Genomic DNA, 21,895 nt, shown 5'->3' with positions numbered 1-21,895 from the left:
GTGTTACTGCAGAGTAGGTGCAGGTGTATTTGCAGGGCTCTTCCGCGCAGACGACTGAGAGACATCGGCGGTGTACCCGGCTGCACCCTGGAAGGATGCGGAGGAGAAGTTGTGGAGGGCAGTGGTGACTTTGGCAGCGACAGGTAAGCAGATGGTGCTGGGGCCACCCAGGAGCAGCTCGACATGAAAGAGCCTGCAGATCTCCACGACTACATGTCGAGTGAATCTGCGCCTCTGTGTGCACTGCTGCTCAGAGAGGTCCGGGGAGCTGCGCCTCGGTCTGTGGACCCTGTGCGGAGGGTAGTGCCCTCTGCGACGCGTCTCTCTCTGCCCTCCCTCCTGCTGTACAGGTGGATGTGTCACAGCACTCTGTTGTGGAGCTCCACGTGTCAGAGGTGGACGGCGTGGACTGCGAGGCTGCTGGGGCTGGTCATGCTGTTCATCCTCCGAGGATGTCAACGCACCACCCATCTGGCAGGTGTTGGTCTGAGGGGTTGTGCAGGGTAGGTAGGTGGTTCCTCGCACCGGGGCTGCGGTTTCACGTCGGTCTGTCCTCTGGCTTGGCGGGGGGTGGTGGAGGGCAGGGGTTGCCCTACGTGACGCGGTGGCCTCCGGCGTGGGTGAGGGCTCTCCCACCCGCTGTGGAGTGCACCTTGGCAGCTGCCACAGGCTGCTGGCTGGAACACGACCGGTTGAAGGGAGACTGTTTCCCCCAGTGTGTGAAACACACTGCCTTGAACCTAAAATCCCACACTTCCTGTTTTGACAGCTGCTTCAGCTCATTTAATGACCTCAACAAGCAAGGTAAGTACACTCAAGTGGAACCCCGCTGGCTTTAATTGCCTGCGGGATTCCCACCAGCGGGGCCTGCGCACGCAGCCCCGCACGTCAGCGCGGCACCCGGAAGTGGCCGGGATCTCGGCGTGATCCGGTCACGTGACTGGATATCGGGATTTTCGGGGGCCCCCCGCTGGAAACCCGACGCTAAAATCGAGCCCTTAGTTACTAGATGTCACTGTGGAAATTCACAGAACTTTTATTTCTTTATTCAAAAATACAAGCATTCCCTGGAATTCAAATTTGTGTTTGGTCCAGTGATTCTATTTTGTATCAATTTCTGGAAGCTGCTTTTTGCTTATGGTTGGGTCGTGTAAATAGTTAATCATTTAATATCCAAATACCTCCCATTTTAAACAGACACATTCCACTTGGGCAAAGGATCCATTATGGTGTGCCTATTATATGCTTGGCCTAGGCAGCACCATGTCTCCTGAGTGCTGTATTGGCTAGAGAACCAAAAACTTAATTACACTATTATGCAATTGAAGTGGTATCTAAAGACTAGTAGAAGTGTTAGGCAGATGTAGTCAAGAAAGGAATGGGTTTGATTCTGTTAATTTGCTTCCAAGATCACATTAGGATTCAGAAAAATCCTCAATCTCAAAATTGAACAACTAACCAATAAAAACTTGAGATGATCATCCTACTCACCATCTTTTAGGCAGTGTACCTATTTGCTCACCACTGATCTTAGGGTGACCTACTTTAATTGTCAGGGAATGGCATGGAAGGTAATTATATTTTCAAGTGGCAGTTAAGTACATCCAATTCTAGATATTGTCCTTTAGTCTCTACTCTGCACCCAACATCTTAAAGTATATTTTTATAATGAATGACTAGGTTGCTCAGTTAAACTCTATAAACACAATTCGTATTACTTATCTAAATTTACACTCTGATTTTTCAGAACAAGCTTTTGTTCTACTGTTATTCAGGAGTCACTTGAAACCGTTTCAAAAACATGTAGGTCTGCTCTAACTTTTCAGATCAAAATATACAATGCACTGCTTAAATAACCAGGTCAAATCTATTCATGTACTAAGTAAAACAAACAACTTGTGTGGAAAATTTTTCACTGCACAGATAACAGTCTACTGTCACACTATTTAAATACTGCTTTTAGGAAACCTGGTATCATAGAATGGTTACAGCACAGAAAGAGGCCATTCGGCCCATCGAGCCCATGCCAGCTCTTTGTAAGAGCAATCCAGTTAGTCCCATTTCCCTGTAGCCCTGCAAATTTTTTCCCTTCAAGTATCTATCCAATTCCCTTTTGAAAGCCACAATTGAATCTGCTTCCACCACCCTTTCAGGCAGCGCATTCCAGATCATAACTACTAGCTGCGTAAAAATGCTTTTCCTCGTGTCGCCTTTGGTTCTTTTGCCAATCACCTTAAATCTGTGTCCACTGGTTCTCAACCCTTCCGTCAATGGGAACAGTTTCTCTTTATTTACTTTATCTAAACCCTTCATGATTTTGAACACTTCTATCAAATCTCCTCTTAACTTTCTCTGCTCTGAGGAGAACAGCCCCAGCTTCTCCAGTCAATCCAAGTAACTGGAAGTCCCTCATCCCTGGAACCATTCTAGTAAATCTTTTCTGCATCTTCTCTAAGGTCTTCACGTCCTTCCTAAAGTACGGTGCCCAGAATTGGACACATTACTACAGTTGTGTCCGAACTCGTGTTTTATAAAGGTTCAAAATAACTTCCTTGCTTTTGTACTTTATGCCTCTATAAAGCTCAGAACCCTTATGCTTTTTTAACTGCTTTCTCAACCTATCCTGCCATCTTCAAAGATTTGTGCACATATACCCTCAGGTCTCTCTGATCCTGCACCCACTTTGTACCATTTAGTTTAGATTGCCTCTCCTCATTCTTCCTACCAAAATGCATCAATTCACACTTCTCTCTGTTAAATTTCATCTGCCATGTGTCCATCCATTGCACCAGCCTGTCTATTTCCTCTTGAAGTCTATTACTATAATCCACACTGTTTACTACACTTCCAGGTTTTGTGTCTTCTGCAAATTTGGAAATTGTGCCCTGCACACCCAAGTCCAAGTCATTAATATACATATATACACACACACACACACACACACACACACACACACACATACTATACATACATATTAAAAAAAACAGTGGCCCTAGTACCGACCTCTGGGGAACACCACTGTATACCTTTCTCCAGTCCGAAAAACAACCGTTCACCACTACTCTGTTTCCTGTCACTTAGCCAATTTCGTATCCGTGCTGCCACTGCCCCTTTCATTCCATGGGCTTCAATTTTGCTGACAAGCCTATTATGTGGCACTTTATCAAATGCCTTTTGAAAGTCCATATACACAACATCAACCGCATCGCCCTCATCAATCCTTTCTGTTACCTCATCAAAAACCTATGAGTTTACAGAAGATAACGTGGAGATAAATCTATCTTGGCAACAGAAAGTTGAAATCAATATCAATGTTACAAAACCAACTGACAGTACTTGCCTATTTTTCATTAAAATCATCCTATTTTAAGCAGCACTTTGAATACAGGCTCCATGGAAACAATAACCATAGAAAACTGATCCATTTAAAGTGCATGTGAAATCTAATAATTATGGTATGATAATGCCATTGAAAACACATTCATCAGTGACTGGTCTGCTTTCAGAGGGTAAAATTGGATACAGAAATGACCATCATTAATACTAAGTCTTGTGCTAATTCCCTATACTTTTAGAGAAATACTTCAGTGGTTTTAAAGTTAATCATAATAATAATCCAGAAAGAGGGAAATTTTCTGAACTATACAACACTGAGTTTATCTAGCCATATTTTTTACTTTTGAAACAGAAATGCCACTATATCCTGCAGAGGTTAGAACAGAGCACGAGACACTTTTCTGTTTTTCTGCTCCTTCCTCACCCAGCCTCCTTTTATATTGCACAATTCCGTGAACAAGACAATGGGCCAACAACTGCTTCCCAAGTCTCCTTCAATACTGTTCTCAAGCATGTGACAGTAGTCTGGGTTTACTTGGTTTCCCATTTCACCTCCCCTCAATATCTCTCCAGACCAGATTAGGAATCGCTCAGGCATAGTGCATCATTACTCTACAATACTAGATCTATCAGCTTTGACTCTTAAAAGTTCAGATTAGCTCTGATGAATTTAGTTCCACATTGCTCTGAATTTATTCTGATGACACAAAACCAAAAATGCCACATTTTCTATGTAAAATAAATGCTGTAGCAATCCAGGTTCTCCCAACAAGTCTCCTAAACATCAGTACATTTCTTCACATGTTGATTTAGGTGCAGTAAGTATTCTGTTTTCTTACCTGCATCAGTCTTTCCAGCTGATAGAACTTGCAATGCAAGTCTTCAAAATTTTGTTTAAAAAGTTCCCTGAGTCCATAATCAAACATGATTTTGACCAGAACACTAAACGCCTGCTCTTCAGGCATCTGAAATGACACAAATTGAAACTATGTCATTATTAAAAAAAAGTCATTCACTTCTAACCATAAATTGTTTTGACAAAGTACTTTGAACTGCTCAAAAAGTGTGAACAAATTAACAAACATGATGTCAACATCAAATAACGTAACTGCACTTAAGTGTTCTTTGCCATGTACAAGAAAACTACTGAGATGTGCTTAGTGTTTCCCATCCCCACCCCCACCCCACCCTCCCAGTGGATTAGTATACTGTATTGTTTCTTCGACTACCGCCAAGACTCTCACCTGCCAACAAATTCAAAAGACTTGGTTCTAGTTCAGAGGCTCTGGAGACCAACTCCTCCAATGTAGCTCAATAGGAACATGGCTATTTGCTTGATAAGCTAATAATTCAACTTAATTACAGCCTGGATGGAAAATGTATCTGGTTGCACCAAGAACCAAGCTCAATATAACTTGCTGCACAACCAACTTAGAGCTCATACTTTTGAGTCGTCTCTCATGGCTTATTAGGTAAATGCACTGTGTAGTATGGAACCGAGCTATAGACATCACAGAGGTCCCATATTCAATTCTTGATCTGTGCTGTAAACAGTTGACTTTAGCTAGGGGAAGCAGTGGGGGCAATACAGCTGGCCTGCTGAAGTGAGGATCCATGCAGAGACTTGGTGCCTTCTGCAGGGGAGAAGAGAAGAGAAGCTCAGATGGGGATTCTCCACAGGGCTCACTTTTCTGCACTTCATGGCAGACAGCCAAGGGCACACTGCCAGTGGCCAGGGGGCAGGCCATCCACTTCATCCTGTCAGGCAAAGGGAATTTCTGGTGGGAAAGGAGAGGGAAAAAGAACAGCAAAGAGCAAACAATGTGAGAAAGATCTAACATGATATCTGCTGCTGGCAAAATAAAAGAAAGACATCAAAACAGAAGCAGGCTGAAATCTCTCTCAGGGTTCAGATGGTAAGTATACATGGATTCAAGCTATTCTTTTGCAGTTAACACCTCCATCTGAACTGTTCAATGAATTATTGCTTTGAAATCACTAATTACCCATTATTCTCCCTATTATAAGTAATATCAGGTATATAAGAGAAGCACGAGACAACACAATGTTTGAATTAATTTAACTTTATATAAATTGCTTGAGTTCTGTTCTTGCAGATTTTGACATCGAGGCATTGCTGCCCCATAGCTCTGACCACCTAGCTGTTAAATAAGATAAATGTGCACACGTATAACGAAATATAAGGTTAGTCAGACCTGCACGGGTCGCTGGAGTTTAAACTTCAGATAAACATTCAGTAAAATAACCTGCTGCCAATAAATTCCTAAAGTGGAAAAAAGTTCTACAGCAATTGTCAAGTTATCCAAGTAGTATTTTAAATGTAATACAAGGAAGATTCTTCTTGCTACATTACCATCTTTAAAAAGGAAGTGTCGCTATTATAAAAGCCTTTCTTAAACAGATCTTTGAAAACAAGGGTTTCTGTAAATCTTAAAATTCCAGATTAAACAAATTATTTTTCAGTTGCACAGAACAACAGCCTTATAGCGCACAACTGTCAAACAAGGTCTTCTGGTTAAAAATTGCTTGTCTGGGGAAATAATCTGCTTTATTACAGTTATATATAGAACTTGAACATTTTAAAATGAGTGCTCAGCAAACTCCCCTTTAAAGTGACCACTACTGTTAACAAATTCACAAACTGCTTGTTAAACTATCCTAATTTCGATCTAACTTTCCATTACAGAATTGCACAAGGAACATGAAGTGTTATAAAAAGGTATTATTGGTAACATTCTATATTAACAAATGTTTAGCAACATTTATAACAAATTTTAGTTAGTATCTAATTAGCAGAACTGAGACACTTTCATGCATTACAAAATATTTCCATAAGATGGCACTTTAGACTGAGCCATTTCAAGTTACTGTTATGGACACTGATTATTTAGAAGCACAGTTAAATCCCACCCCCCACCTCCTCCCCCCCAACAAATTAATGTGTACTCACATGCAAGAGAAGCACAGCAGCAAGAAAGGATTGGCCTTGACAATAACCAATCTCTTCATCATAAACGGAATAGGCCTGAATAAAATGCAATTCAACTTTGAACATTCTGTGACATTTATGATACAAGATCTAAACAAAACAAAATTAATTTTCTGGTCTCAAAGATGTTAGAAAACTCTTATGGATAAGATGCTGTATCAAATTTAGGAAAATTAACCAATACTTAAGACATCTGTAACTGGCTGCCTTTAGGTCCAGTATATATGGTTTAAGAAAACTAAAACTTTTTTTTAAAAAAACATAAAAATGTTAAAACAAAAATATCTAGAGGTGAATTATTAAAATGGGTGATGTTTGTCCATTTTAATCTTTAGACAGCAGCTTCATGAAATGCCAGTCTCTGTGCAAGCCATATAAAAAAATCAGTTCACACACAAAGCTGAGACAAACACCAATATTACAGTAATAAAAGCTATTCAGATGTCATGAGTCGCTTTCTTACTGCAATATTAACTCTATACTACTAAACCATTTTAAATTAACAAAAATTACTTCTACGTTCCCTTTTATTTGTTCTCTTTTTAAATTTCCTTGTACTTTATTAGTAACTAATATTTTTTTTTTTATTCGTTCACGGGGTGTGGGTGTCGCTGGCAAGGCCGGCATTTATTGCCCATCCCTAATTGCCCTCGAGAAGGTGGTGGTGAGCTGCCTTCTTGAACCGCTGCAGTCCGTGTGGTGACGGTTCTCCCACAGTGCTGTTAGGAAGGGAGTTCCAGGATTTTGACCCAGCGACGATGAAGGAACGGCGATATATTTCCAAGTCGGGATGGTGTGTGACTTGGAGGGGAACGTGCAGGTGGTGTTGTTCCCATGCGCCTGCTGCCCTTGTCCTTCTAGGTGGTAGAGGTCGCGGGTTTGGGAGGTGCTGTCGAAGAAGCCTTGGCGACTTGCTGCAGTGCATCCTGTGGATGGTGCACACTGCAGCCACAGTGCGCCGGTGGTGAAGGGAGTGAATGTTTAGGGTGGTGGATGGGGTGCCAATCAAGCGGGCTGCTTTATCTTGGATGGTGTCGAGCTTCTTGAGTGTTGTTGGAGCTGCACTCATCCAGGCAAGTGGGGAGTATTCCATCACACTCCTGACTTGTGCCTTGTAGATGGTGGAAAGGCTTTGGGGAGTCAGGAGGTGAGTCACTCGCCGCAGAATACCCAGCCTCTGACCTGCTCTCGTAGCCACAGTATTTATATGGCTGGTCCAGTTAAGTTTCTGGTCAATGGTGACCCCCAGGATGTTGATGGTGGGGGATTCGGCGATGGTAATGCCGTTGAATGTCAAGGGGAGGTGGTTAGGCTCTCTCTTGTTGGAGATGGTCATTGCCTGGCACTTATCTGGCGCGAATGTTACTTGCCACTTATCAGCCCAAGCCTGGATGTTGTCCAGGTCTTGCTGCATGCAGGCTCGGACTGCTTCATTATCTGAGGGGTTGCGAATGGAACTGAACACTGTGCAGTCATCAGCGAACATCCCCATTTCTGACCTTATGATGGAGGGAAGGTCATTGATGAAGCAGCTGAAGATGGTTGGGCCTAGGACACTGCCCTGAGGAACTCCTGCAGCAATGCCCTGGGGCTGAGATGATTGGCCTCCAACAACTACTACCATCTTCCTTTGTGCTAGGTATGACTCCAGCCACTGGAGAGTTTTCCCCCGGATTCCCATGGACTTCAATTTTACTAGGGCTCCTTGGTGCCACACTCGGTCAAATGCTGCCTTGATGTCAAGGGCAGTCACTCTCACCTCACCTCTGGAATTCAGCTCTTTTGTCCATGTTTGGACCAAGGCTGTAATGAGGTCTGGAGCCGAGTGGTCCTGGCGGAACCCAAACTGAGCATCGGTGAGCAGGTTATTGGTGAGTAAGTGCCGCTTGATAGCACTGTCGACGACACCTTCCATCACTTTGCTGATGATTGAGAGTAGACTGATGGGGCGGTAATTGGCCGGATTGGATTTGTCCTGCTTTTTGTGGACAGGACATACCTGGGCAATTTTCCACATTGTCGGGTGGATGCCAGTGTTGTAGCTGTACTGGAACAGCTTGGCTAGAGGCGCAGCTAGTTCTGGAGCACAAGTCTTCAGCACTACAGCTGGGATGTTGTCGGGGCCCATAGCCTTTGCTGTATCCAGTGCACTCAGCCGTTTCTTGATATCACGTGGAGTGAATCGAATTGGCCGAAGACTGGCTTCCGTGATGGTGGGGATATCGGGAGGAGGCAGAGATGGATTATCCACTTGGCACTTCTGGCTGAAGATGGTTGCAAACGCTTCAGCCTTGTCTTTTGCACTCATGTGCTGGACTCCGCCATCATTGAGAATGGGGATGTTTGCAGAGCCTCCTCCTCCCGTTAGTTGTTTAATTGTCCACCACCATTCACGACTGGATGTGGCAGGACTGCAGAGCTTTGATCTGATCCGTTGGTTGTGGAATCGCTGAGCTCTGTCTATAGCATGTTGCTTCTGCTGTTTAGCATGCATGTAGTCCTGAGTTGTAGCTTCACCAGGTTGGCACCTCATTTTTAGGTACGCCTGGTGCTGCTCCTGGCATGCTCTTCTACACTCCTCATTGAACCAGGGTTGATCCCCTGGCTTGTTGGTAATGGTAGAGTGAGGAATATGCCGGGCCATGAGGTTACAGATTGTGCTGGAATACAATTCTGCTGCTGCTGATGGCCCACAGCGCCTCATGGATGCCCAGTTTTGAGCTGCTAGATCTGTTCTGAATCTATCCCATTTAGCACGGTGGTAGTGCTAAACTATTCTACACCTTTCCCCCCCTCATTTCAATTTTCTGATCTATTTTCGTCTGCCTCCTAGGACCCACTGCCTATTGTGTATGCGAGGGGCACATTATAAAAACTCATTTTTGATAGGTCAAATACTGCATCTAAAGCACATTTTCCAGCCAACAAACTGTCAGAAGGCTGGATTACATAGCTGCAGGTCAATTTCTGACCCATCCTAAAGCATTAAGTGAACAACTTAGCCCATTCAGTTGCCAGAAGCCCAATCATGCCTAGTCAAAACAGCTCAAAAGGATTAACTTGAAATTAGCGTGTTGAACCGTATACATTATAACTTCCACTGAAGTAAGTCTGGAGAGGAAGGAGGATGATTCTTGGGCTTCGGACTCTAATTTACAAAAATAACCTCACAGAACTGAACTGGTTTTCATTAGAGAGAAAGAAATGAGAAGACGTGATCCAGATCTGTGCCCTCAAACCTTCCTTATTTGTCTCAGGTCCTTTTCCAATATTTCAGTGTGCTCAAAATTGCACACAAAATGCCAAATGTGGCCTCACCACTGATCTAATGCTTAAATATCTCTCTGACACTGGAATGATTTAGCCTGGTTGGGAATAGCTTCACATTGACCAGATACTTTGTGAATGGGCAGCAATCACATCTAAATCCCTTTTCGTCTTGAATTAGGGAAGGCATCTGAAGGCATGAGTAACGTTAGCTGTAAGATCATATAGACAGTCAGGAGTTCTACTCTATTAATCTTTGTGAAGACTGGAGAAACTTTGCAGAGCCTCCCTTTTGGAGTAAAAATAGATTGGGTAGAGTGAATTGTACCTGGACTGTGGAAAGGATGCATTTTTCTCATGTTCTTCTTCAAGGAAAACATTTTTTTTTTTTATTCGTTCATGGGATGTAGGCGTCGCTGGCAAAGCCAGCATTTATTGTCCATCCCTAATTGCTAGAGAAGGTTGGTGGTGAGCCGCCTTCTTGAACACTGCAGTCCGTGAATAAAATTACAATTCAGCCTTTGAGGATTTCTGGATCAAACATTTTAATTTAATTGAGAAATGAAGGGCCACCAGGACGCAACAGCAGAGAGGAAATACAAGGTGCATAGAAAACTAGGAGAGGCAAACAGCAAGAGAATAAAGAATGGTGTAGAAAGAGCAGGAATCAGATACAGGAAAAAAGCAAAGCCGACTAGCATGGTGCTGGACATGTGTGTTAATGCGAGGAGTGTTACAAATAAGGTTGACAAGCTGCAGGTACAAGTACCACATGGGGTTATGATATGGTGGCTATAATGGAGACCTGGCTTAAACATGGGCAGGAATGGAGCCTAAGTGGATCTGAAAAGCACTGCCTGAAATGGTGGTGGAAGCAGATTCAAAAGGGAATTGGATAAATACTTAAAGGGAAAAAAATGACAGGGTCATGGGGAAAGAGCAGGGGAATGGGACTAATTGGATAGCTCTTTCAAACAGCCAGCACAGGCACGATGGGCCAAACGGCTTCCTCCTGTGCTGTACTACTATGACGATGAACATTCCTGGCTACAATGTATTCAGGAGGGCTAGGGAAGGAAAAAAAGAGGGGGTGGTAGTATTGATCAAGGATAATATTACAGTTCAACAGAGGGACGATATACTAGAGGGTTCAAAGACTGAACCTATTTGGTTAGAGTTAGGGAACAGAAAAGGAGCAGTTACATTGCTGGGTGTTTACTATAGTCCCCCAAATAGTGAGAGAGAGAGAGAGAGAGAGAGGAGCAAATCTGTAGACAAATTTCAGAGAAATATGATAATAATAGAGCAGTAATAGTCGGTGACTTCACTTACCTTAATACAAACTGGGGAAAAAAAAGTGTGAAGGACAAGGAGGGTGAAGAATTCTGAAAATGCGTACAGGAGAACTTTCTTATCAGCATGTTTCTAGCCCAACAAGGAAGGAAGTAGTGTTGGATCTAATTCTGCGGAATGAGGTAGGGCAAGTGGAATGTGTCTCAGTGGGAGGACATCTGAGTAATAGTGATCATAATATAATTAGGTTTAAAGGAGTTACAGAAAGGGTCAAAGAAAAATCAAAGGTGAAAATACCAACCGGAAGAGAGCCAATTTCAGTTATTTGAGAAGGGACCTAGCACAGGTGGACTGGAAACAAAGACTGGCCAGGAAAAACAGTAAATGAACAACGGTGGGCCTTCAAAGCAGAGATAGTTCAGGTACAAACCAAGCATATTCCCATAAGGAAGAAAGATAGGGCATCCAAAGCTAGAGCTCCCTGGATGACAAACGAAAAAGAGGTTAAAATAAAACAGAAAAAGGAGGTTTATGACTAATGTCAGGTGCAGAATACAGTAGAAAACCAGGCAGAATACAGAGGGTGCAGGGGGAAATTGAAAAAGGATATAACAAGGGCAAAGAAAGAGTATGAGAAAAGATTGGTGAGTAACATAAAAGGAACTCAAAATCTTTTATAAAAAGTAAAAGGATAGTTAAAGGAATTGATTTTGTTTCTAATTAGTCACATAAGACGACATGAAATTCCACCTTTTTAAATTGGGCTATTGTCTTCAGTGGAGTATCATTATTCCATTGTTGGGGTTCTAAGGAAGCAAAACTCATATTCTTACAATTTGGTGACAGTGGTTACATTTCCCAATCGACTGATTTTTTTTGTATCAGATCTACTCAAGTGGCCCACTTTCACTGCTTTGCAGCCAAAGTAGCTTACTAGGATACAATAACGTCATTTGTGTTTATTTTCTTTTTAAATGACTAAAAATGTTAAGCAAATAGGTGAAAGTGGAAGTATATTTCTAAAGTTAAGTACTTGGAATTTTAAGTGTGTTCCATTTAATTGCTATTTAGAACAATTCATTCCTGAAAAAAAAGGATTGTAGCAACTTCTCCATAAAATCAAATGTATCTACGACTGTGTTAAGACGTCGTTAGAGGAGCTTTGGTGTCTTCAGGCTAGTAGGTCGCTATACTTCCTGTTACTGGCTTCAGTCAATTTACCTAATTTCCTCAATGAATTAGAATTTTTTGCTTGAACAAAATCTCACCATAGACAAAATCAAATAGCTTCAATCAACTTGGAAACACACAGATCTCAACAATAGGAATTGGACATGCCCCTTGGAGAACCCCTCTACCTACATCAGAGCAGCGTGTCGGCGTAACTTTATGTCACTGCAATTACACTGGAGGTATTGCTTTGACAGAAATGCAAAAGGGATCGCAATGAGTAATACTGTCCTGCTTGCACTGCTCTCTGGTCAGGTAAAAAAACTCAGATTTATTTCTTTAAAATTCATTTTTGGGATGTGAGCATTGCTGGCAAGGCTGGCATTTATTACCCATCTCTAGTTGACCTTAAGATGGCAGTGGGCCTCCTTGAACCGCTGCAGTATCTATGGTGATGGTACTGTTAGTTAGGGTTCCAGGAATTTGATCCAGTGACGATAAAGAAACTGCAATATATATCCAAGTCAAGATGGAGTGAATTATAGGTGATTGTAAACCCATGCAGATGCTGCCCTTATCCTTCTGGGTGGTTGAGGTCGCAGGTTTGGGAGGTGCTGCTGAAAAAGCCTTGGCGAGTTGCTGCAGTGCATTCTGTAGATGGTACACACCGTAGCCACAGTAGGTTGGCAGTGGAGAGGATGGATGTTTAAGCTGGTGAGTGAAGTGCTGATCAAACAAATTGCTTTTTCCTGGATGGTGTCGATCCTCTAGAGTGTTGTTACAGCTTCACCCATCCAGGCAGTATTCCATCACACTCCTGACTTTTGCCTTGTAGGTGGCGGAGAGGCTTTGGCTTTGGGGAGTCAGGAGGTGAGTCACTTGCTGCAGGACACTTAGCCTCTAACCTGCTCTAGCAGCCATGGCATTTATGTGGCTTGTTCAGTTGTGTATTTTAACACAGAGTTTTGCTTTGCAGTATATCAATGCCGGTGAAATTTTATAACCTTAAAAGAGACTTGATGAGGCAATTAGCTCTTTTCTCATATTAGAAACTTAAAGATGGCCCAGCATATAAGCTATGGCTTTTTGAACTCTGAGTTTAAAAAGTTTGATAAGACGGGGAAGGGTTCAGAAAGGAGCAGTAAAAATCATTCACGAGACAAACGTGCATAACTGAAACTTGTTTTCATTAGAGTGAAAAATTTTGACAGATATGCTACATATTTTTGAAATAAGAGGTATCAATAATTTAGATGCAAGCGATACAGAAGACAAGTACAAAACTAACTAGCCTCAAGTGAGAATAATGTTAACACTACACTGATTAACCCTTGAAGTAAGCTGGGTAAGTATCAATTTTGAAGGTTATACAGGTAAGTAAAGAGAATCTCATACTCTGTGGAAAATGAAGGTTCGCTCGGGTGCTGCTAGGAGCATGGAATTAGTGCAATGTTGTGAAGTATTTCAAAATTTTCTATGATCATTGTGGGGGTCAACAATACATTTCAGACAACTTCATCTTTCAAGTTATATCTTCGGTTTGTAAATTGTTTCATGTGAGAGAGAGAGAAAGAAAGAAAAATATAGTCCATAATAGAACAAATTGTGCATGGTCTACTGAAGGAATATGCTTGATGAGCTGAATAGTCTTTTTACTATTCCATATTGTCTTACGTTTGGCAGTTTTTGTTGTGTTGATAATAGTCTCTTAAGAATGTATGGATTGTTAAAATATTTAGAGATCTCATTGTTGTTCCACCACGTATGCTCTGGAGACCTCATCTAATTTACTGTCCAGATGGCTCCATGGACAGCTGTTTGTTTGTTTGCTCTCTCTGACTATTTCAGCAACATGCAAATAACTAATGCAGCACTAGAACACCTCTTCCTGCAAATACAAATGCAAAAAGCACTGTTACCAATCTTCCCAATTCATTGACGCTATTCTGTGCTGAGGGTTCAAGACTGAATGAGTCACAAAAAAGAAATTCCACACTTCCGCTTTACTATGCACGAATGTTTAATATGGGGCTAGGAGAAGGAGAGAGAAAACATGTCTCACTCAATCCTTCTATGATAACCACAGTTTCTTCAGTTGCAACAGTATCTTAAAGTTTACTAGATTATTCAACTCTTCTCTTGATATTCTAAATTGCTATGATAAAAACAATTTTTGTTGGAAGTAGGTGTGGGAAAATGACTGAATTTGCAACAGAATTAATATAACATACATATAAAAATCAAAAATAGTAAAGTATTGACAAAACAATACCTTGCATATCTTGTACAAGGAATCCTGACCATCTCCACCAGTGTCCTTAAAATAATCATGTGCTGGAAAAGTTCGATTGATGTCCCTGGTGATTGCACTGTCCTGGGGAGATTCCTGTTTCCAGAAAAAAAAGGCACATTATGTGTAAAAGTAAAAGGCTTGAAACATATGACAAAACACACATCAGATCAGGACACACATTCAATTATTACTTATCAAAATACAAACGGTCTAATTTCACAAATGCTGACTCGGACAATGCAGCAGCAATCCTACTGTAACCTGCTACTGCAATGGATTAAGCACATTGTTCTTTCAGCCCAGGATGTATGTTAAATTCACTGAAGATAAATTAAAGTCTAGATTCTCTGTAGTTGCTAATAGGCTTAAGTGGCATCAATTTGGGAAGCTTCAAAGTGGTTTCCAGTGGTAACAACTCTTCAGCATAAACTGCCCATAATGCAATGTTATGCAGCCAATTTCACTAATGATGTTATGCTGTCACCAGCAATACAACTGTCTGGCACTGCATACGGGAGACATTAAAGGATGCTGCTTCAGTCAAACCCACTGCATTATATTTACCAGGCAATCAGTTTTCCTCCAAAACTTTCAGCACCACTGCATATGTGAGAGCACCCGCATCAGAAATTGCAGTGGTTCTCCAAGTATCATGTGAACCAAATCCACCGTGTTGAGTCCATGTGCCTCCCTTAATCTCCATTGCTATACAAGTTTACATTTGAGAGTTGGCAGGGAGTTTGGACCCATCCTGATAAATAGACACCAGAGTTTATTCATATTTGTCAGTTACACTAGAGTCAATCCAACATGGATGTACACTCAGAATCTATTCAAAGCCTTTGACAAGAACTACAAGTGTGATGACTTGTTACCTTGTGAACTTGTTAAACATAATGAGGAAACAATGACATATAGAAGTAATAAAACACTCAAAAAAATGCAAATACAATGAGATGGTATAATCCTAATTCAAATTATTTGTTTGAGATGATGGAGCTTGGATGAGCTCAACTTTACGGAGGGTGGGAACCAGGCCAGGAAGACGTGGAATAATCCAGCCTGGAAGTGACAGAGGCATGATGAGGGTCTCATCGCCAGACGTACTGAGGTAGGGGTGGAAGCAGGTGATGTTACGGAGGTGGAAGTCAGTGTTCTTTGTGATGGAAAAGATATGGGGTCGGAAGCTCAGCTTGGATCTAATATATCAGAAAATATACTAATGATACCTCAACACCAGACTAGTGAATTTAGTTATGAAGACTAATAATTCCCTGTTATAGACAAGGGAAGGGTGAAACTGTTTGCTAAACTTAGGAGATAATGTTAACTTTTATCGCCGGGTGAAAACAGGTTATAGCGAATCAGCAGCCCATCTTACACCTTGCCTGACTTCAATGGAAAAGAAAATCAAGCTGCCGATTCGTTATCACCTGTTTTTTGCTCAGTGATAAAAATTAAAATTACCCCTTTAGTTTAAGCATGACTTCTGCAACAAATAGATACAGAATGAAAACATCTCATCACCTGACTGAGTACAAAAATGTATTTAATGGCAGACTCAATGAGTAGTTACTGATAGGTATAAACTACAAGCTATTAAATAAACCATTACTTAAGTAGTAAGGTCAGCTGCATCCTTTATAAACTATACTGGGTAAATATTTAAAAGTTCTCAACTGAAAAAAAATCACTGAAGGACATTTGATGTTAATAGCCATAACGCAGTGGTTTAATTACTGGCGACAAATGCTCTGTAGGACGGTCTATCTTTGCACAATTGCTTGGCTTCCAACCTTAAATCTAGTATCACCAAGTTTTGAAGGCAGAGTTCATTTGAGATTGTACCAAAGTCTATTTTTAGTAGTACTGAACACAATAACCTCAAAAAATGTGCAGCGCACAAAACAAGCTGAGCTAAATTTAGTAAAGAACACGTGCCAGGTTTATTGCTCATTAATTGTTACTTAGGAACATAGGGACAGGAGTAGGCCATTTAGCCCCTCGAGCCTGTTTCGTCATTCGATGAGATCATGGTTGATCTGTGACTTAACTCCATGTACCCACTTAGCCCCTTATCCCTTAATACCTTTGGTTAACAAAAATCTATCAATTTAAGATTTAAAATTAACTGAGCTGGTACCAACTGCTGTTTGCGGAAGAGAGTTCCAAACTTCCACCACCCTTGCGTGTAGAAATGTTTCCTAACTTCACTCCTGAAAGTCCTGGCTCTAATTTTTAGGCTATGTCCCCTAGTCTTAGACTTCCCAACCAGCAGGAATAGTTTCTCTCTATCTACCCTATCAGTTCCCCTTAATATCTTGAAAACATCAATCAACACAGCCCTTAATCTTCTAAATTCTAGGGAATACAACCCTAGTTTGTGTAATCTCTCTTCATAATTTAACCCTTGGAGTCCAGGTATCATTCTAGTAAATCTATGCTGCACTCCCCCCCCCCCCCCCCCCCCGAGGCCAATATATCCTTTCTAAGGTGCCTTGCCCAGAACGGAACACAGTACTCCAGGTGTGGTCTAACCAGGGCTTTGTATAGCTGTAGCATAACTGCTACCCCCTAGTCCTTTAGATATAAAGGCCAGCATTCCATTAGCCATTTTGATTATTTTCTGTACCTGTCCATGACATTTTAATGATCTATGTACATGGACCTCTATGTCTCTTTGGAACTCCACTGTTTTGAGCTTTTCACCATTTAGAAAGTACTCTGATCTATCCTTTTTAGGTCCAAAGTGGATGACGTCACACTTGTCTACACTGAAATCCAAATGCCACAGTTTTGCCTATTTGCCATTGTGTTCAAGTCACATAACCCTATTGTCACTTACTTCTTTATAAATAAACTTAAATTAAAAAATGAGCTGTGGAACAGTAAATTTTAAAATGTCTTCTATATTAGCATAGTACTAAAATACCACAGGAAACATTATTTTAAATTGGAAACTTTTTTAATGCAGAGTGTTTAGATCAATGCTCTGGTGGAAAACTGCTCTTTTACCCTTTGCGGAGATGATTCTAATAATCTTTCCCATATCATTCTTGAACATTCATTTCCAACTTGTTTTTAATGAACGTATTCTCCAGGAGCAAATCAGGAGGTACACATAATTGGCAGAGTATGTGAGGAATTCACATAACATTTTCTAGGATGTTCAATACTCATCAGCTAAAAGGGCAATTGTAGGTTTGTAACAAATTCCCACACACATGCACACTAGCTTAGCTTCAAATTAAAGTGTGATAATGTTTCAGATTTATTGCTCTTGCTTACAGAGCTCAGTGTTTTGGTAACCCATTCCATACTTTTTCTGACAAAGATGTTGAACATTTCTGCTCTTCTCAATCATAACAGCATTGGAAAGAAGGAACAAGACTCATTGAGCTCACCCAGTTATTTAGCTTCAGTCAAGACCGTAAAATTGGCTTTGTAAATCATTTTTTGAAAAATGGTGGAATTCATCAGTTAAATGAAAATATTTACACACAGCCTCCCATCCCAAACATACAGGAAAAGCAAAAACAAACAGTTGTTTAATTAATAAGTTAGAAATTAAGTCTAAGTCTTAATGAAGACTTCAGCTGGCATTATTTAGAGTTACATTTTCCTGCGGTAGCATCGAGAGAGTAACCTCAATTAATTTGTTTTAGTTTAGATCAAGAAATTATGCAGTGGTTTGCCCTGCTTGATATATTCCAAACATTAGCCCCTCTTTGAATAAAGATCTTTTTCTGGATATCTGTTCCAAATTTACTTTTCTCTCATTTCCATTTATGTCTTCTGGTCCTACTTTCTTGGCATAGTTTGAAGTGTGCTCTGCAGTACTGTACATGAGATACTTGGTCTAAGCCCAGATGAAATCGTTTGATTGGTAAATTGGATGTAAACCCAAAATAGAGACAGCCAAACTTTGCACTTAATATTTCCTTCAATATACAACAAAAGCTGCCTGGAAGCAGACCAAATGGTGGTCAAATCTACCAACTGGGGTTTTGCTGAATGTTTTTGGATAATCAGGGGAGCCTGTGAAAACTAGAGCTAGTGAATGTGCCTGGTCTGTTTCAATCTTCGTTTTCATGGTAAATGGACATGTTTATTTAATATATTAACTTTGACTTTAGCGAAGGTATTTCAAGTCTACACATCATATTTCTTTGATGGTAGTTATATTACATAAAGTTCTCATCCACCTGGATGAATGAAGCAGTCTGGCAAGGTTTTTACTGTGTAGTAATGAAAACATAGTTCATTATATACTAGAAGTGATCCCTTTTCATAAAGGCTATGGGTCCTATGAAAAATTTGAACAAAATCCACATCTGTGTTACTTACTCTCCCACACAATGTGTTCCTCGAACATATTGGTACATCACGTACAATACAACTGATAAGTATGTAGCCTACATCAAATTACTAATCAAATTATATAAATGCTTCACTATAACAAATTGTGAACATGCCAGAATCTTAAATGATGTGTTTCCAATTTATTTTGTTTATAGCTAGTTACTTTATTTAATGTAGCAGGGATTGTACTCGCTTTTAATATAGCTTCTGTATGTCATTTTGTTGAATTCAGTGACCTGAATTAATGAAGCTTCTTCACACTAGATAGTTTTAATTGGAATTTTAGTCCTTCAAAAGGACTGTGCCTTCTGAAGTAAAACGGTTTCATTATTTCAAAACCATCTCGGTTTAGAAACTTAGCAGGCTTCTGTCTTTTCTGATTGGCTCACTAATATATGTGAGTGCTTAGTTACTCGGTTTAAGAATCATTTTGAAGAAGAGTCCCCTCCAGTTATATGATAGGGCCACAGACCATCTTCATCTGAAAAGAAGAACAAACCTACCATCTACCAAAATTTACTGTCTGTTCCCCTATGTACAGTGAGTGAATTCTGACCCATGAGTGTATTTTGGCTTGTACATCCCAGTGTAGAGTTTGTGGTGGAATTAATTCAGACCTAACCCAACATAAACAGGATTCAGATTTCCCGTGAACTTCTCAACTGATTTCTTAACGCTCTAGTATGCAGTCAAAGGACATGTATATGTAGCAATGTGTGGTCAAGATTGGATAACAGAAGGTGCCTCACAGAAATCTTGCAATGTAGCAGCACAGAAAATGTTTTAAAAAAGGGAGTTCTATCTGCTATAGCTTTAAAAACAAATGCCTGTCTCATTACTGTTATGAATGTCTTCAACATGTATGCAGCAAAGAAAGCAGAACATTTATTGACCAAGTTAAATCAAACATCATATCAACCTCTGCCCTTTTCTCCATGAGCGCTTCTACATGCAATGCTATGGCTGTGTGACCACCAACATAACCAGCCTTTTAAAAGTTCAATCCATATTCTCACGTTTGTTCAATTACTGTTGCTTCCTTTTCACAAGATTCTGATTCTTAGTACAACATTCCAGAACAACTTAATCATTGCATTTTTTTTCTTCCAACGGTTCTGGGTTTTCACCTCTGCTACTCTACCTGGATGTCCGTTCCATGTATTGATCGCTGTGTGAAGAACCTCCCAACATCAGTCTTAAATTTGCCTTTTACGAGTTTGGACTTTGTCCCTCTTTCCTACTTTCACAATTTAGTTCGAACTAATCTGATTTATCATTTCCACATAGTTTACTTTTCCTTCGCTTTGTTATCAGTCTCCTTTATGAACCATAAGCCACCTTCACTTTTCAGCTTTCAAATTACACTTTCTCCTATATGTACCATTCTTTACACTCTCCAACTTCAAGGAAGCTTCCATCACAGCCAAGTTGACATCTGCGCCAGATTAAGTACAAGAATTCCATACACTATTGTGGTATCTGTTTCATCAAGATGTAGTTGATTTGATACCATTCTCAGCAAATATCAAATGAGAGCATAAACGAGAGGTGGTGGAGGTGGAAAGAGGCAATCAGGGAATGTCCCGAGCAAACCGTGGTTCCGGTAAACGGAAAAAGGACAAAGAAATTATGGGTGACTAATGAAATGCTGGTTAAAGTGGATGAACAAAGGAAATGGAAAAATGTGAACAGAAGAGGGTAAAAAAACATACAGGAGATTGAACAATGAGCTCAGGAGAGGGACTGATGAGGCTCGAGAAATCTGGCTGAAGGGACGACGTGAGGAGTTGGATAGGAGAGGCAGAGCTCATTTGTTAGATGAGAGCGAGGAGAATGGATGATTTAAACAGACAAGGAATGAGAGTTAAAGTAATCAAAAATAAAGATGGACAACTATTGACTGATCCAATCGAAATAAGAAAGAGATGGCAAGAATATTTTGAAGAACTGTGTGCCAAAGAGGAAAAGCCAGTTGACAGAGAAAGAAGAAAAGAGGAGGTGGAAGTTGATTGTTTAGGCCCTGAAGACCTTGAATGTAAAGCGAGGGTTGCAATAAGTGAGCTCAAAAGTGGAAAGGCAGTAGGCGTTGATATTACAGAATTAGTTAAAAACATGGGAGAGGTGGCAGCAAATGACTTTAGTGATTTGTGTAAAACCATGTACTTGAAATGGGATTGGCCAGATGGTTTCATGAACATAATCATGGAAAAGAAGCCAAATGCTAGCAAATGCTGCAATGGGTTTTGTACCCTCAGTTTAATTCCACATGCCTCAAAGATTATGCTCAAATTTCTGACAAGTAAGTTAAGAGCAAAAGCAGAACAATACCTTGGCGAAGGTCAATTTGGATTTTGCAGAGGATGTAGAAGAAAGGCAATAGGGATAGCGAGAGTTCTGTGCAAGAGGAGTTTAGAACATTTGCTTTGTAGATTTAGAAAAAGCCTTCAAGAGAGTGAACTGGATCAAACTAATGGAGGGAGAGAGAGATGCCTGATCAAGGCTTTTGTATGGGACAAACTGCAAGTATTCGAGTACCAGATGGAGAACCAGGAGTGATTGGAAGAGGAAAACAAGGATGCTGCCTGTCTCCTGAGCTGTTAAACATAAACATACATGCTGAAGCAATGGTAAGAGAAAAAATTAGGTAGAGGAAGGAAAGTTGGAGGTCAGCTAGTTATAGTGGTCAGATTTGCTGATGACAAAGCCTTGGCAGCAAGTGCCATGAATGGAGTGCAGTTGTTGGTCGATAACCTGAATGATGCAGCAATGGTTATGGAATGACATCCTATATGACTATGATCATAGTAAACTATTCCTCCCCAAGCTTCTCGATCTATCCACAGCCTTTGACACGGTTGACCACACCATCCTCTTCCAATGCCTCTTCTCCGTCGTCCAGCTGGGTGGGACTGCCCTCGCCTGGTGCCATTCTTATCTTTCCAGTAGCCAGAGAATCGCCTGTAATGGCTTCTCTTCCCACTCCCACAAAGTTACCTCTGGAGTCTCCCAAGGATCTATCCTTGGCCTCATCCTATTTCTCATCTACATGCAGCCCCTCGTGACATCATCCCAAAACCACGTCAGGTTCTACATGTATGCTAACGACACCCAACTCCAATTCACCACCATCTCCCTCGACCATCCATGGTCTCTCATTTATCACA

General features: G+C 40.9%; 1 protein-coding gene across 4 annotated transcripts in view; it reads right to left on the bottom strand.

Moving 5' to 3' along the window:
* LOC137300543 (rab GTPase-activating protein 1) overlaps window positions 1-21,895 on the bottom strand; it is a 178,786-nt gene that overhangs the window by 28,786 nt on the left and 128,105 nt on the right. For 3 of the 4 annotated variants that reach the window (XM_067969676.1, XM_067969677.1, XM_067969678.1), the window contains 3 exons: window positions 14,349-14,462; window positions 6,308-6,382; window positions 4,176-4,301 (listed from right to left, as the gene is read on the bottom strand). In XM_067969676.1, coding sequence (XP_067825777.1) covers window positions 4,176-4,301; window positions 6,308-6,382; window positions 14,349-14,462 — 315 coding nt within the window. The remainder of the gene's footprint in view (window positions 1-4,175; window positions 4,302-6,307; window positions 6,383-14,348; window positions 14,463-21,895) is intronic. The other variant, XM_067969679.1, reaches the window with a different exon arrangement.

The sequence above is a fragment of the Heptranchias perlo genome, chromosome 31 (genome assembly GCF_035084215.1).
Source record: "Heptranchias perlo isolate sHepPer1 chromosome 31, sHepPer1.hap1, whole genome shotgun sequence".
Classification (NCBI taxonomy): domain Eukaryota; kingdom Metazoa; phylum Chordata; class Chondrichthyes; order Hexanchiformes; family Hexanchidae; genus Heptranchias; species Heptranchias perlo.
The sequence above is the reverse complement of the archived record's forward strand: the minus strand, read 5'-3'. Positions and strand labels throughout refer to the sequence as shown.